The sequence below is a fragment of the Sphaerodactylus townsendi genome, linkage group LG06 (genome assembly GCF_021028975.2).
Source record: "Sphaerodactylus townsendi isolate TG3544 linkage group LG06, MPM_Stown_v2.3, whole genome shotgun sequence".
Taxonomy (NCBI): Eukaryota; Metazoa; Chordata; class Lepidosauria; order Squamata; family Sphaerodactylidae; genus Sphaerodactylus; species Sphaerodactylus townsendi.
In genome coordinates this window covers 72402573-72417201 of record NC_059430.1, presented here as the reverse complement: position 1 = coordinate 72417201, position 14629 = coordinate 72402573, and the positions used below count along the sequence as shown (strand labels likewise).

At 41.9% G+C, this 14629-nt stretch overlaps 1 protein-coding gene across 7 annotated transcripts in view; it reads right to left on the bottom strand.

The window, feature by feature from the left end:
• ST7 (suppression of tumorigenicity 7) overlaps window positions 1–14629 on the bottom strand; it is a 109254-nt gene that overhangs the window by 39192 nt on the left and 55433 nt on the right. For all 7 annotated transcript variants that reach the window (XM_048500647.1, XM_048500648.1, XM_048500653.1 and 4 more), the window contains 5 exons: window positions 10126–10282; window positions 7732–7786; window positions 6107–6222; window positions 3948–4023; window positions 2370–2524 (listed from right to left, as the gene is read on the bottom strand). In XM_048500647.1, coding sequence (XP_048356604.1) covers window positions 2370–2524; window positions 3948–4023; window positions 6107–6222; window positions 7732–7786; window positions 10126–10282 — 559 coding nt within the window. The remainder of the gene's footprint in view (window positions 1–2369; window positions 2525–3947; window positions 4024–6106; window positions 6223–7731; window positions 7787–10125; window positions 10283–14629) is intronic.

The following is a 14629-nucleotide window of genomic DNA, read 5'->3' as shown; positions in this document are numbered from 1 at the left end:
TCCTTCTAGTAAGGACAAAATGTATGCTGAAAATATTCAGAATTCATACTCATTGCTCCTGAAGTCATGAACATACTTGTCAGATAGCTAAAGGAACAGTTTGAAGGACATGATTTGTAAAGAGAAAATAAAGAGAAAAAAATGCTTTTGATTAATTTCATATTTAAATCATGGTTTCTTTCCTGACTGATCACACGTTTCCAATATTGTTCTACAGGAGATGATTAAGAAGGCTTGTCTTCTTGGCAACTCAAAAATATCCTTATAAGTCAAGAAAATGCTTTTTATTGCACTAAAAGATAGGTATACTTTTGGTCTGCCACATGCCTTTCTTTCATCAAAGAACTATTTGCAAACAATGAATTGGACCATTGGCCTCAGAGAAATCTAGAGGGTTATCTATCTACCTAACACTACCCTCTCCTTCTGACAGTTTAACCAGCAAAATCCAGTTTATCGAGGCTATTGACAATTCAATAATTTAATAAAACAATCCAAAACTGGTACAGAAAACAGTGCAATCCTAAGAACATTTTCCTTGGAGTAAGCCCCATTAAATAGAGAAGCGTTGGGTTCTTACTAGACCGGCTTAGCACTGCTCTGCCAGTATAGCAAGTGGTAGTTAGAGGGCTTTATCTGACTAACAGGCACATACGATCTGCAGACATAAAGCAGTTGGGAAGAGAAGACATGACATTTAAAGAAAGCCTTCAAACTGTTTCCTATACCTGGGTCCCCAACCCTTTTGAGCCTGCAGGCCATTTTGGAATTCTTACACAGAGTGGTGCAGCTACAAAATGGCTGCAGCAGGAGGCAGAGCCAAATTCAAAATGCCACAAGCAGGAGAACCAACCGCAAACTGTCAGGGAGTGAGGTCATGCATAACACTAATAATAACTCTTCAATATTTCAGGCAGATGGTTTTAACAGGATGCCTGATGAAGGAAGGTTTGCCTCTTGAAAGCTTATATCCAAAAATTTTTGTTGGTCCCTAAGGTGCTATTTGATTCAAATCTAGCTCTTCTACAGCAGATCACGGCTACCATTTGAAAATAATACCCAACTATTCGTTCTTTAGTTTCACACATCGAAATCTGTGAACCTTATTGGCTATGTGGTTTTCTCACTACATTCTACATCATCTGAGTACTACTGATTTTTCTTTAACCTTTCCAGTGCACACAGCCTTCTTCTGTCAAACAATTTAATTCATTTTCTGAAATCTCTGGGTCACAAGCCTGGGGGAGGGGGGGTGTCACAAGTGGCTCTTCTCTTTACAGGCATATTGGTAATTGTTTGCATTATTCCATACCCTGGTGTTTCCAGGCGGTCTGAATAGAACTTCTAAATGTTTTAATGAGATTCTGGAGAAGGTGTGGGAGAAAGTACTCTCACACTGATGGGGTGGTTAGGCTCCACTGCTACACGGTGACACCGGTGGTCTATTACCATACTGCTTTGCTGTCAGTATTAGCTGGATCATTTTTCTGGCTCTCAGATGGTGAATTTTAATTCTTTTGTTTTGGACTGTATTCCCCAAGTCTATATCCATATGTATCGGACTACTGACTTTCAGCCAAGAATGCACATACTACACTAAAAAGACACCAAAGCGGAATTATTTCTCCAAAATAAATTATGCAAAGTTGATAATTTTGAACAGATTATTCTATGTTAATTTTTCATAATTTATTCTGATTTTTCTAGTAACAAGAAGGAGCACAGAGTTATGGAGGGCATGGAAACCCTCTCTGAAAAGCTTCATTTAGCATCTCTCTGGTTCTGGAAATTTCAGCAGGCATTTATCATTTTCCACATACTTTCAAGCACATCTTCGCAGCTGCATACACAAGAAACTAGCTTTTGGAAAAACTACAGCTAAAATTCTCAAGAAACTGAGTTCCATGCCCACAACCACATTTTGTGGTTTTTCAATATCTCACAAATCCATGGGGTATACATGGCCCTGCGTACAAATAACTCTGCAGTGCTCAATCCACTTCCCTTTGAGTAACCATTATTCTTAGAGAGATTCAGAAATTGGTCTCTTATATAGAGCCAGCATGGTATAGCGGTTAAGAGCAGCGAACTCTAATCTAGTGAACCAGGTTTGATTCCCCATTCCTCCACATGAGCAGTGGACTCTTATCTCATGAACTGGATTCATTTCCCACTCCCACACATGAAATCTGCTGGGTGACCTTGGGCTAGTCACAGTTCTTCGAAATTCCCACGTTTCTCACAAGGTGTCTGTTGTGGGAAGTGGGAGAGAAAGGAGTTAGTAAGCCACTTTGGGTCTCCTTACAGGAAAGAAAGGGAGGGTATAAATCCAAGCTCTTCTTCTTCAAGGTACAGAGAAAGATTCTTACTATGTTGGGCTTCGTACTGGGTGCCATGATGCTGCAGCTGTTGGCTTCGCCTGTAACAGCCTTCACCAGCCTTCAAGGCCTGTTTAAACAGTTTCTCTGCTTCCACAATAGTTGTTGCTTCCTCTTCTGCCAAAAGAATATAAGCAGTGGCACACCTATCAGTGAAATAAACAACAAAAGCAGACATCAATAGCAGAACTAGAAAACTTCTTAGAAAGGCAAGTGAACATGCAAATTTTGTTCACCTTATTGCCAGAGAATATGTGCAGAGTCTGGAGGGTTGAGCTCTCATAGAGCTCTCAGCACAGTTATGGCTACTCCATGCTCTTCAATGGAGGAAAACAAATCTTTATGTGACTAGTTGTGCATGTAAGATACTGAGGTGGACCCTACCTCTATCCTACCACACCACTGAGCACAGTTTGTAATCCTTCTCTAACTTAAGTTCAACAGAAGAGCCACTTAAGTTGGAGGAAATTTCTTTAGGCTGGATGAAGGCTCCTTGGAGAATGGTTGAATCCCACTGTCCTTTCTTTGAAGTAATTGAACAGGCTGACCATACAAAGAGCTGTGTGCATGAACTGGAGTACATTTGAGGCTATGGAATCATTCACAGACTAAATTCAAGAGTTCTGTATAACCATAGGACTCCTGTTTCTGGTGCTGAAGATGGAACTCTGTAAGCACAGCATTTCCATTCAGACTAGGTAGAATCTGCCCTCCCCCAGGAAAGACTTGTAGGAAAAAGAGGGGGAGGGGGGAAGGAAGAGGAGTTGGTTTTTATACTCTACTTTTCTCTACCTTTTGGAACTCCAAGTGGCCTACAACCACCTTCCCTTCCACTCCCGACAACAGAGACCTTGTGAGGTGGGGGGGGGGGCTGAGAGAGTTCTGAAAGAACCATGACTAGCCCAAGGTCACCCAGCAGGCTTCATATGTAGGAGTGCAGAAATAAACCTGGCTCACCATATAACAGTCCGCTGTTCATATGGAGGAACAGGGAATCAAACCTGGTTTTGCAGATTAGAGTCCACTGTTCTATCGACTTACACCACTCTTACTCTAATAAATGTGTAATCCATAAATACCACCACATTGATGTAATGTCTCCCACCCACCACAAGATGCTGGGCCCAGATGAGATTCTGGACGTGGCACTGTCCAACATTTGTTTTAGCTGCAGTATGGGATCAGATCAGCAACAAAGACCCCTGGTCTGAGTTCCAGTCATCCCATGGCTGAGCACTGACCACTGCAAAGGGGCTGTGATCAAGCAGGGAGGCAGGAACATTATACAGGCACACATCCCAACTGGGGAGCAGGCAGGGGACACAGTATTATCAATTTTGCTCTTGCTGATCGTTGTTTGTTTATATCGCTTGCATACTGCTTTCCAATAGTTGTTCTTTGTCCTACACTTTCCAGAAGGGAACAATCTGAATCAGTTTAATAAGATGAAAAAGAGACTGATTCACCCAGTGCCTATAAATGCACAAACTACCAACTCTCAGTGTGTACCTAAATCACTTGATGATAAGACTGCGCAGTAAATTTTCAAAAAAATGGTAATATACTTACTCATTTAATTCTAAGGCTTCATGTGCTGCAGAAATTCTGGCCTGTGGGTTTCTCTCTCTCCATGCCTTTTGCATGACTGTGGAAAAGAATTAAAAAAACAACAACAATTAGAACAGCAGTTTGGCAGGGCATTGCTGTAGCCTTGCATCCTGTGGGGCAGGTGGTTCATGGATTCCCAAAGGATAATCAGGCACAATCAGGGCACTCTTTTAGTGTCATCTGAACCTACACCTGTGTGGGTTGAAGCTGACAATAGATGCTGCAGGACAAAACTGTGAAATGTGCTAAGCATGGTTCAAGCCAAGGGCAAGGTGCACCCTGAATGAAGAACAATGTGCTGATGTTCTTTTTTTTCATTTACATTTTAATCAGTGCCTGTTGTGTAGTGCCAACTGTGCTGGAACATGGATGTTCCAGCATTTAATTGATATCATTCAAACTGCTTTCTCCATCCATATTTGCCTTTCCTCCAATAAACTCAAGAGTGGCCCTTGAGCTTTGCAACCATACAACATGGAGTAGATGGCACTGGAAGATCACAGCTTCCCAGGGTCTTAAACCTGAAATTTCTACATCTATTCTCAGCTCTCTAGCTAGTGTACTACACTGGCTCATGTTTGGCCCCCTTTGTTAGCTGCATCAGAGTACAACACTTTCCATCTAAGAGCGCTGTAAGAATTATAGAAATACTTGGGCTGGATTGGGTCTCTTGTATGTAATCAGTAATGGAATGGAAAAGGAGAATGTGGAATCATACCAAGTGGAAGTGCCTCTGGACTGCTGTAGTGGCATGTAAACAGGGTCACATATGAGATGATGTGGTGCAGAGGCTAGAATGTGGGGGTCCAGATGTGGGAAATTCAGGCTCAGAGCCTTGATGAAGGTACATAATTATCTCCCACAATATCATATTGATTGGGCAGCTGTATGTAAAGGAACCTTTTATTTCAACTGAATGTTGCTAATGCAGATGCTTTTTCTCCTGGCAGGGAGACAGCCTGAGCATGTGCCAAAATATGAGGCAGCCTTAGTCAGCTGCCGTGTATCTCAGGCTATGAAGATGCAGAGGATGTGCTAAGATAGTTGCCAGTGTGGTTTCTGTCTGGTTTCACCATTCAGTTGCAGGCCAAAACAGCAGAGACAATACACTATGACTGCTAAAAATCTTCAACAAGCAGCTAGAGAAATCAGAAGAAAGCCTTACCCTAAAGGAACAGTTAAGAATAGCAGTAATGAACAGGAGCAATTGCTAGAGGCTGGCAAATCTGGCCATTCATCAATTAGAAGAAGAAAAGATTGGATTATACCCAACCTTTCTCTCCTGTAAGGAGATTCAAGATGACTTTCCCTTCATTTCCCCATAACAGACACCTTTTGAGGTAGGTGAGAGTTCTGAAGAACTGTAACCAGCCCAAGCTCACCCATCAGGAATGTAGGAGTGGGGAAACAAATCTGGTTCACCAGATAAGACTTGGCCACTTATATGGAGAAGTGGAGAATTCAACCCGGTTCCCCAGATTAGAGCCCACCTGCTCTTAACTACTACACCAGGCTGGCTCTAAATGTACAACTTGAACTTTACAATTACAATTAAAGGGGCAAGTGCCTCATGAAAAAGTGGTGGAAATCCTGTCCTCTGTGAAACTGCAGATCTTGACAAAGTGAAAGAGCCAGCATGTTGTAGTGGTTAAGAGTAGTAGACTCTAACCTACAGAATTGTGTTCAGTTCCCCACACTTCCATATGAAGCCTGCTAGTTGACTTTGGACCAGTCACAGTTCTCTCAGAACTCTCTCAGCTCGTGCAGAGGCAGGTGGTGGTAAACCACCTTGAAACATCTCTTGCCTTGAAAACTCTACAGCACAGGTGTCAAACTCATGGCCCTCCAGAGGTTATGGACTACAGTTCCCATCATCCCCTGCCAGCATGATGCAGGCAGGGGATTATGGGAACTGTAGTCCGTTACATCTGGAGGGCCGCAAGTTTGACACCTATGCTCTAAATCAGCTGCAACTTAACCACACTCTCCCTCCACCACAGACAAAGCAAGCCGATGAGACACAAGCACAGAGAAGAGTTGAGTAATGCTTTTGTTCCTTATTTCTTTAAATAGACTTTGTGTTTACAAACTCAAAAGTGTCCAAACAGTGAGATTCTTACTGGCATCTGCAGGCCTTAAATGGTCTGTATCACATGTAAAGAACGTTTGATGATCCTGTGCTGAAAGATTCATGTCGTAGTAAGTCAAGGGCTCTCTTCCAGTTACCCAAGTATACCTGCAGAGGCACCAAAGTCAGACAGTTTTGTTAAGTAAATACACAGCAGGCTTATTATATACAAGATGACTGGAATGAACATTGCTTAAGTGTCTCTGTAAATTCCCTCCATATTTCTCCATATTCGATAGTGTCTTTATCCTGTTTATACTACCTGATATATTGGAAAGCCCTGTAATTGTGCTTGGTTGAACGAAAGTAAAGGGGTCACTGGGTTATTGTCCTACTTAGTTATTTATAAATTAAAAACAAGATCAATAAAAAATAAAAAATAAAAATGTTTTAAAAGAATACTGAATACAGACCTATAATTTATATTAATAAGTAATGTATCTTAGCCCAAGCTAATTTTTATTCAAGTTTTTGATCAGGGCCATGTCTTGGGGTGAGCAGGAGGGGTCTTGCAACCCAGGCACCATGTGCCTAAGTCACACGGAGAGTGTATTTGGCCACGCCCCCACCCTGCAGGCCAGAAGGGCAAGTGGGGGAAGGCATGTCAGCAATCAGGATTTGCTGGACAAGAAAGACCACGGTCTGCACGCTCCTCTCTCCAAGTCCTGCAGTGCCAATGCAAAGAGTGGGAGATGTGCAGCAGTGCAAGAAAGTGAGCCGTGCTGCTGCCGGCCCTTCTGCCACCTGCCTACCTCTCCTCAGATCTCTTGGCCATGCTTGCTGGCTGTCTGGTTGGCAACTGCACCCTGCTCCCTTTGGTGCCTCTTTGGGGCCTTTTGGGTTGTGCCATTCCCCCACCACCACCCAACGTCTCCTTCTGTGGCCATTGCTGGCCACATCTGCCAGAGCGGTGGCTCACAGGCAGGCAGGCAACCCCATCCAACACACCTTTCCCCACTGAGAACTATTTCAGGCACTGCCCACTTGGTGTGGGTGGAGGGAGAAGGAGACAGCAAGTGGGCAGGGGAAGGGAGGTGACAGCAGGCTTCCATGCCAGCAGGTCAGATACACATTCCCTCTCCTGGACTGAGCAGGCATGCCCTGCCTATATTATGATTGTAGATTTCACAGCTGCCAGATCTTTAGCTGATTGTTGGCCTTTCATTACAATTCGAGCCTCACCCAGAGGCCTAGGAAGTTGTAATGTATTGGCATACGTGCGGATCCCAGCAGGCCTGCCTTCTGAATTTGACAGATGTTAATTTTGTCAATTCGAAGATGTTTCAAGTGCTGCCCTGGTGTTTTCAGAATTGTGCCCAGCATGCCGATTACCACTGGGACGACCTCAGCTGGTTTGTGCCATAGACTCTGAAGCTCAATTTTCAAATAGTAGTATCTTTCTATCCATAATTGAGTTCATTAATAAATACTCTTTTTATTAGATTAGAAACTACAATTGACACTGACTTTTCTTTGTGCTAAAACTTATACGCATGTTTGGGAAAGGCTTCACTGCGCTCCAGCCTCCAGTTGCACTCTGCTTGTAGTGAAACGGTATAATATCTAGGAGAAGATTATCCAACAGTTAGTACTTTTAAAGGCAAGTGCAACACTTACCGGTTATATTCAGCTCCTCTGAACAGGTTTAGTGGGTTTCGCCATACTTTGCATTCTAGGGGTGGGGGCACAGTGGGGAGAGAGACAAAAACACTAATCATTTATTTAATTCTAGTCTTCATTTAAAAACACAATTGTCTTTAAATAAGTCATTACAGATGCTCTCCATATAGAAAATCAAAGGTACCATCATTTATTCACTATGATAGGAAGCATATATATGTAGCAGGTAGGTATGAACAAATGAAACTGCCTTATATGGAGTTAGACAAATGGTCTACTTAACCCAGTGTTGTCTGTTCTGACAGTAGTAGCCCTCTAGGCCAGTGGTGGCGAACCTTTGGCACTCCAGATGTTATGGACTACAATTCCCATCAGCCCCTTCCAGCATGGCCAATTGGAAGGGGCTGATGGGAATTGAAGTCCATAACATCTGGAGTGCCAAAGGTTCGCCACCACGGCTCTAGGCAGTCAAATATACATGGCTGTCCCCCTCACCCCCAGACCACATTCTATGCACAATTTCCTGGTTCACAGATATCATTAAACTGCAACAATCTCAGCAAAATGTCTGAAATATTTCTTTTGTATACTAAATATGTAGCAGTGGGCATGGATTTGTGCTTCTTTCTTTTAAAACATTCAGGACAGCATGTTAAAGCAATTTTTGAAGCCACCTTTTACCGTGTTCAAAGATTAAAACAAAGCATAAAAGTCAAAGATGAGTCCTCAGGATGAGGGGACAGGATGGATAAAAAGAGTCCCAAAGAATAAGAATTTTGTTTTCCAGAGTTCTCCCTGAAAAAACCCCAATTACTTGAATAAGCTAATGAACAATATTCTAGAATGCTGTTTTTAACTTTGCAGGCATGCCCTGGAAGTGAGTCCTGGCTCAGAATTCACCATGTATAGGTATCTAAAAAGATACTGTTCTATTATGGCTGCTTTTTCATTACAGCTTCATGCTGCCAGTGATTTCACTCTAGAAAAACACTCACCAAATGTGATTTACTACCCTGATTGCAATTTCAGTGTAATTGTAAGGGGTGAGATGGTTCACTGGTGGGGTTATGGAATAAAAAAAAACCCCAGGCAATTAATTTAATCCCTGTGGGATTTTTTATTTCTTCAGTAAAATTAGACTGTCTAAGTTAATACCGTAAATCAATTGAAGTTTCTACCACAATCTGCTACTTTGATTCTTGCTGTGGGTGGGGTGGGGGTGGGGTGAGTGGGAATAAACAGCACCAGCTGCTGACCTTGAATAAGGTAGAACCAAACAAGTACTGACAAGGTGTATTAATATTGATTTGCTCGGGGAAATGCATAGTGAAATCTTAGGGACATTAAAAAGTAACAAGCATGACCTACTACCCCTCCCAAATTACAGATGTCCACTAGAAGCATTCAAATGTATTCTAAAGTCCAAGGCCATGGGAGGGGGAAAATCTATTATAGCAAGTTCACTGGAAAAAGACACATTTGGTTAATAAAATTATTTCTAAATCTATTCAGACAGGCTGCACTTCAACTATGTGCTTCATTCAATGTTACTTCTTGTTTCAATAGAAAATGTAAGCTTGTAGGCCAGGAAAAGATAATATCTTTATTACAGCACATTGTTTTGGTCTAGATAGATTGCAAGATTTACGCTACTTGTTTTGCCAGAGCACAATGAGTTGCATAAAGGACCATGTGGCTAGCAACTTGCTTCCCAAACTGTCAATTGGAGGGAGCAGTGGATGAATAAGATCTTCCTCCAGAAGACACCCAAAGTGGTTTGCTGGCAAAGTCTACTGCTACTCCCTTCACCCCCTTTCTTATGGTAAATGAAAAATAGAAGGAAACCCTTTTAGTGGTTCTGATTTGACCAAGGTACTTTCTATCTATGACTCTCACAATGGAAGGTCTGCCAGTTTTAGTCATAGCCAGTGTCTAACAATTAGAGCTAGAAATGGACTTGGAAGAACAGAAGGATCCACAAGAGTGGCCTTCAGTCCTTTCAGATCTGGACCAACCTTTAAACGCAAGACAGAAGCATGAGATCCACTAAGCTGCAAGAACGTTACATCACATTCATGTGACTGGAAAAGGGTCACACAGAGTTGTGGTGGGACCATGGGTCACAGACAAAGAAAGCTGCAGACAGGAAACACAAACTGAGCACCAGGAGGTATACAGAGGAACTCTACTTTGGTCATAATGTATTTTTAACACGTCTGCCTCTTCTTTTACACCGACTTTTGGGAAAGAATTCATCATACAAGCATTAGGAAGATGTTGTGTTGCAGATCTGTATTTAGTGTATATCAACAACATCAAATATTTCCTACATTTACAAAAGATGTTGCAATTGCAATTAACAACTTGTACAATATTTAAAAATCTTCCTACCTGAAACACTCTGCCGATTTGAATCTGAATCTCCATTGCTTGTATTTGAGTTGCTGGGAGAATTGTCCACCCCACCCAGTAGAGGGCGTAAGTGACTCACAGAGACCTGCTCAATGAATGATGTCCCATACTTGCGAAAATACCACCATTCAAACATCTGAAACAGAAGCAGAAGAAAATGAAACATATCTCATTTTATTTTTTCGACCTTCACAGTAATTTCTACTCATTTTTCATATTTTTAACATCTTTCAACTCTAAATTTAAGCATATTTTCAAATGTATTATCATTATTTGTGCAGTTGTCTCAGTGTGGATAATACCTGCAGAGAGACTTAAGGAAATCAGACAGGTTCCCAGTAGGGTTACTAAGTCCCTCCTGGAAACCAGTGAGATCTTTTGGGAAGGAGGTACAGGAGGCGGTGGTTCATATCCCTGCATGATTACACTTCTGGCACAATGGAAGTGCCAGAATCACATTGGAGGGGCACTCTAGTATTTATCCCAAAACTCTGTGGTTTACCCCATGTAATGCCAGTGCTTCCTCATCACAGCAAAGTGACATCATCATTCAGGGACACAGATCGCTCTCATCCTTTCTGTGGGCCTGCTTCTACCCATCTAATGGCTGACTGTTGGCAGGCTACAGCAGGAAGTACCAGGAGATTGTCTGCCATTAGCAGGCACCTGGGAACCCTCGTTTCAACACTCTTACAATCTAAAAAGATAGTGAGAAATTGAGTGGAATGTGGTGGAGGAGATGAAGGGACATGGATAGATGGGTGCATGAATATAGGCTAATACAGTAACACATCTGAAGATTAAAAAGATGAGTCAACAGCCAAATGTTAACAGTGGTGTAGTACCAATGGGGAGGGGGGCGCGACACCCCCGGCAGAGCCATGGTGGAGGCATGGCTAGGTCGTGGCGGGGGCATGGCGGGATCATTCCAGGGTGGGGGTGAGTGCTGCCGCAGCAGGGGCACAGGACGCACGTGCACTCCAGGTGCAGTTTCCCCTCACTCTGCTTCTGGATGTTAATGATAGGTTTTGTGCAGAGATTACAAAGAGGAAGAGTAGCAGAGGCAAAGAGAATTAAGGGAATTGTGGCAGAAGGCAAGAGAACCTCAGGTGGTGGAGGTGAAGAAATGTAGCTGATTGCAAGGCCAAAAGCATGGACAGTTGCAGAAATGACCAGAAACTTGTGCTGGAAACAGTACTGTCTACTCTGACAGTGGCTCTCCGAGGTCTTCCTTTCAGCCCTGCTGCCTGTGATTGTTCTAAATCAGGGGTCTGCAACCTGCGGCTCTCCAGATGTTCATGAACTACAATTCCTATCAGCCCCGCCAGCATGGGAATTGTAGTTCATGAACATCTGGAGAGCCGCAGGTTGCAGACCCCTGTTCTAAATTGAGATGCCACAGATATAACTAATGCTAGCAACAACATTTAGCATTTAGGGCTCCAAAAATTAATTTCTTGAATTTGGAAACCCTCACCTGGATTCCCTTACTAAACATGTCCAAACCCCTTACAGATTCAGCTCTGCTTGGGACAGGTTCGTGAGCATTTCTCATTGCCAACTCTACTACCCAATCATTCCCTGCAACACCCAAAGTTACCTAGCAGCTATGGTAAGAAAGGCTTGCAACAGGGCTACAATGCAAGCATTGGAACTTGGCCCTGAAGGCTTCTGGGAGCAGACTTAAGGACCCGTGTAATGGAAACATTCCAGAAAACTTTCACAGCTAGCAGGTAAGTTTGGGAGGAGATAGAAACAGCAGAGTGTGTAGTGACTGAAGAGCTGGAGTACAGAACTGGGGACTGTCTTGCACAGCACAGTTTAATTTTAAAAATCCATTTAAAATCCTTTAAAATCATCATGACAGTCCCTTATTACACAGACTAGTAGGTAAGACTAGCATGGAAGTTTTTATAATGGTAAGAGAATTATCACATGGTCAGGTTTGACCCGTTCAGGCCATGGCCATGGTTCAGGGGTAGAGCATCTGCTTGGCATGCAAAATGTTGCATGTTCAACCCAAGCCAGTAGTAAGTGGTGTGAAAAACCTCTGTATGAGACACTGCAGAACAGCCACCAATTAGAGTAGACAGTACTGGTGTTGACAGACAAGTTGTCTGAGTCAGTATAAGACAGCTTCATGTGTGTTGTTAAGAGGATTTACTCCCAATCTGATTTCCCTGTTAATATTCTTTCAAATATCCTGAAGATTCCTTCTCATTGGTTGATGTGAGCATAATATTTCCATTTTGTCTTCACATTTATCTGCTCCTTGGCTATAATATGCAAGTAACTTTAAAATGGCATTTTACAGCACATCAGTGCCAACAGGAGTGCACAGCCTATCACCAAAGTGATTGGTAGTATCTGTATTCTGACCTATGGGGCCTTTGAGTCCAAACTCTGTGCTTTTGTGCTGTTTGTTGCAGGATCAAGCCGAATGCCCAAATTCACCTGCCTATGTTTCCCCAAAAATAAGACCTACCGTATATACTCGTGTATAAGTCGACCCGCATATAAGTCGAGGCACCTAATTTTACCACAAAAAACTGGGAAAACTTATTGACTCGCGTATAAGTCGAGGGTGGGAAATGCAGCATCAATTGAGGCATCAGTAGGTTAAATGTTTTTGAATATTTATTTCAAAGAAAAACAGTAAACTGGCTCTGTAAGTGGAAAAGAGGGTCAACAAGAACAATATGGTATCAACAATAACTTTAAAAGTACAAAAACCTTAGCTCAACTAGCAACCAAGCTAAAACACAAGAGTTAAAATCCTTCAAAACTGGATTCCTCATCATCATCTGTATGTCCAAATGTAACCCAACTTAGATTTTAAGAGGGATATTATCAGAAATGAAAAATCTACTATTAGATTCCATTGTAAACAATGGGGGATGGGGTATCCCCTTTGGGGGTCAATAACTTTGGATCCCCTGACCCAAACTTCACCAAACCTGGCTGGTATCATAAAGAGACTCTCCTGATGAGATAAGCCAGGTTTGGTGAAGTTTGGTTCAGAGGGTCCAAAGTTATGGACCCTCAAAAGGGTAGCCCCATCTACTAATAACTCCCATTGAAAACAATGGGGAATGGGGGCACCTCCTTTGAGGGTCCATAACTTTGGACCCCCTGAACCAAACTTTACCAAACTTGGCTGGTATCATCAGGAGAGTGTTCTGAGGGTACCCCGAAATCTTGGTGCCTCTAGCATAAAAACTGCACCCCCTGCTGGCCAGCAAAGTAAAAACACAAAAAAATTTTAATGACCCGCATATAAGTCGAGGGGAGCTTTTTCAGCATTAAAAATGTGCTGAAAAATTCGACTTATACATGAGTATATACGGTATCCTGAAAATAAGCCCTAGTATGATTTTTTTGGATTTTTGGAGGATGCTTGAAATATAAGCCCTATTCCAAAAATAAGGCTTAATTACAGATTCCTCAGCACAGATGATCTGGTCACATGGGTGGCACAAAATCATGGAAAAAATAAGACATCCCCTGAAAATAAGCCCTAATGCATCTTTTGGAGCAAAAATTAATATAAGACACTGTCTTAATTTTAGGCTTTGCACTGACATCTGATCTGGTTGCTATGGAGGCATGTCATTTTGCTATTTACATAAATGTTCAGCCCCCTCCCTCCAAATTTAAAATTATTGAACAGATTCAGAAAGTAATTTCTCAGCATGCATCAAATTGATTTTAAAACAATATGGCCAATCAAAATTGGAAAATTACTAGAATAATACAAGTGTTGTAATTAATGATCCAGCAGCAATTTAAAATTTAACAAAATAATAAAAGAAATAAAAAACAGAGACTACTTTTTCTTCCTAGCCCCAAGCTCCAGCCTACTGTGTATTAATGCAATCTAATGCATGGTTCATAAATTAAACAGCATGCACATTCATGTACATTTCAGGCTTATAGTCACTGGTATTATAGCTATGAGAAGAAACATGCCCATGGGCCCAAGGATGAATTTCCCTTATTCTAGTTTTTTCATCTTGCTGATGTATAACTGCAACATTCCAAAGTTTTGAAAAGTCATTGGTTTTCCTACAGGAGTTGTTGGACTTTTTAAAAAGGAATTGGCTTTTTATAATAGTACAGAAATTAGTTTCCAACTGCTTTGTTCAGAAGGAAATTTTGTAAGAAGGTTAATTATGTACCATGAGATAATGTCAGTTCAAGAAATACCCAAGGTACCGTAATTAAGTAATGAACTCCCATTGCTTGAAAACAAAACAGCAAGGAAGGTCTCTGAACAGTTTCAACAAATATCTCTGTCACAAGTCTGAAGATAACCTGCAACTCTAGCGGAAATATTGTAGTTTCTATGTCCTGGAACACAGATGGTGCTGTTTTTTAAAAAATTCTCTTTCTTTGGCTCTTTAGCTAACCTGATTTCTGACTCTGAAGAATTATGACATACAGAATGCTTTATAATAGGGTTGCCAGGTCAACCAATGGGAGG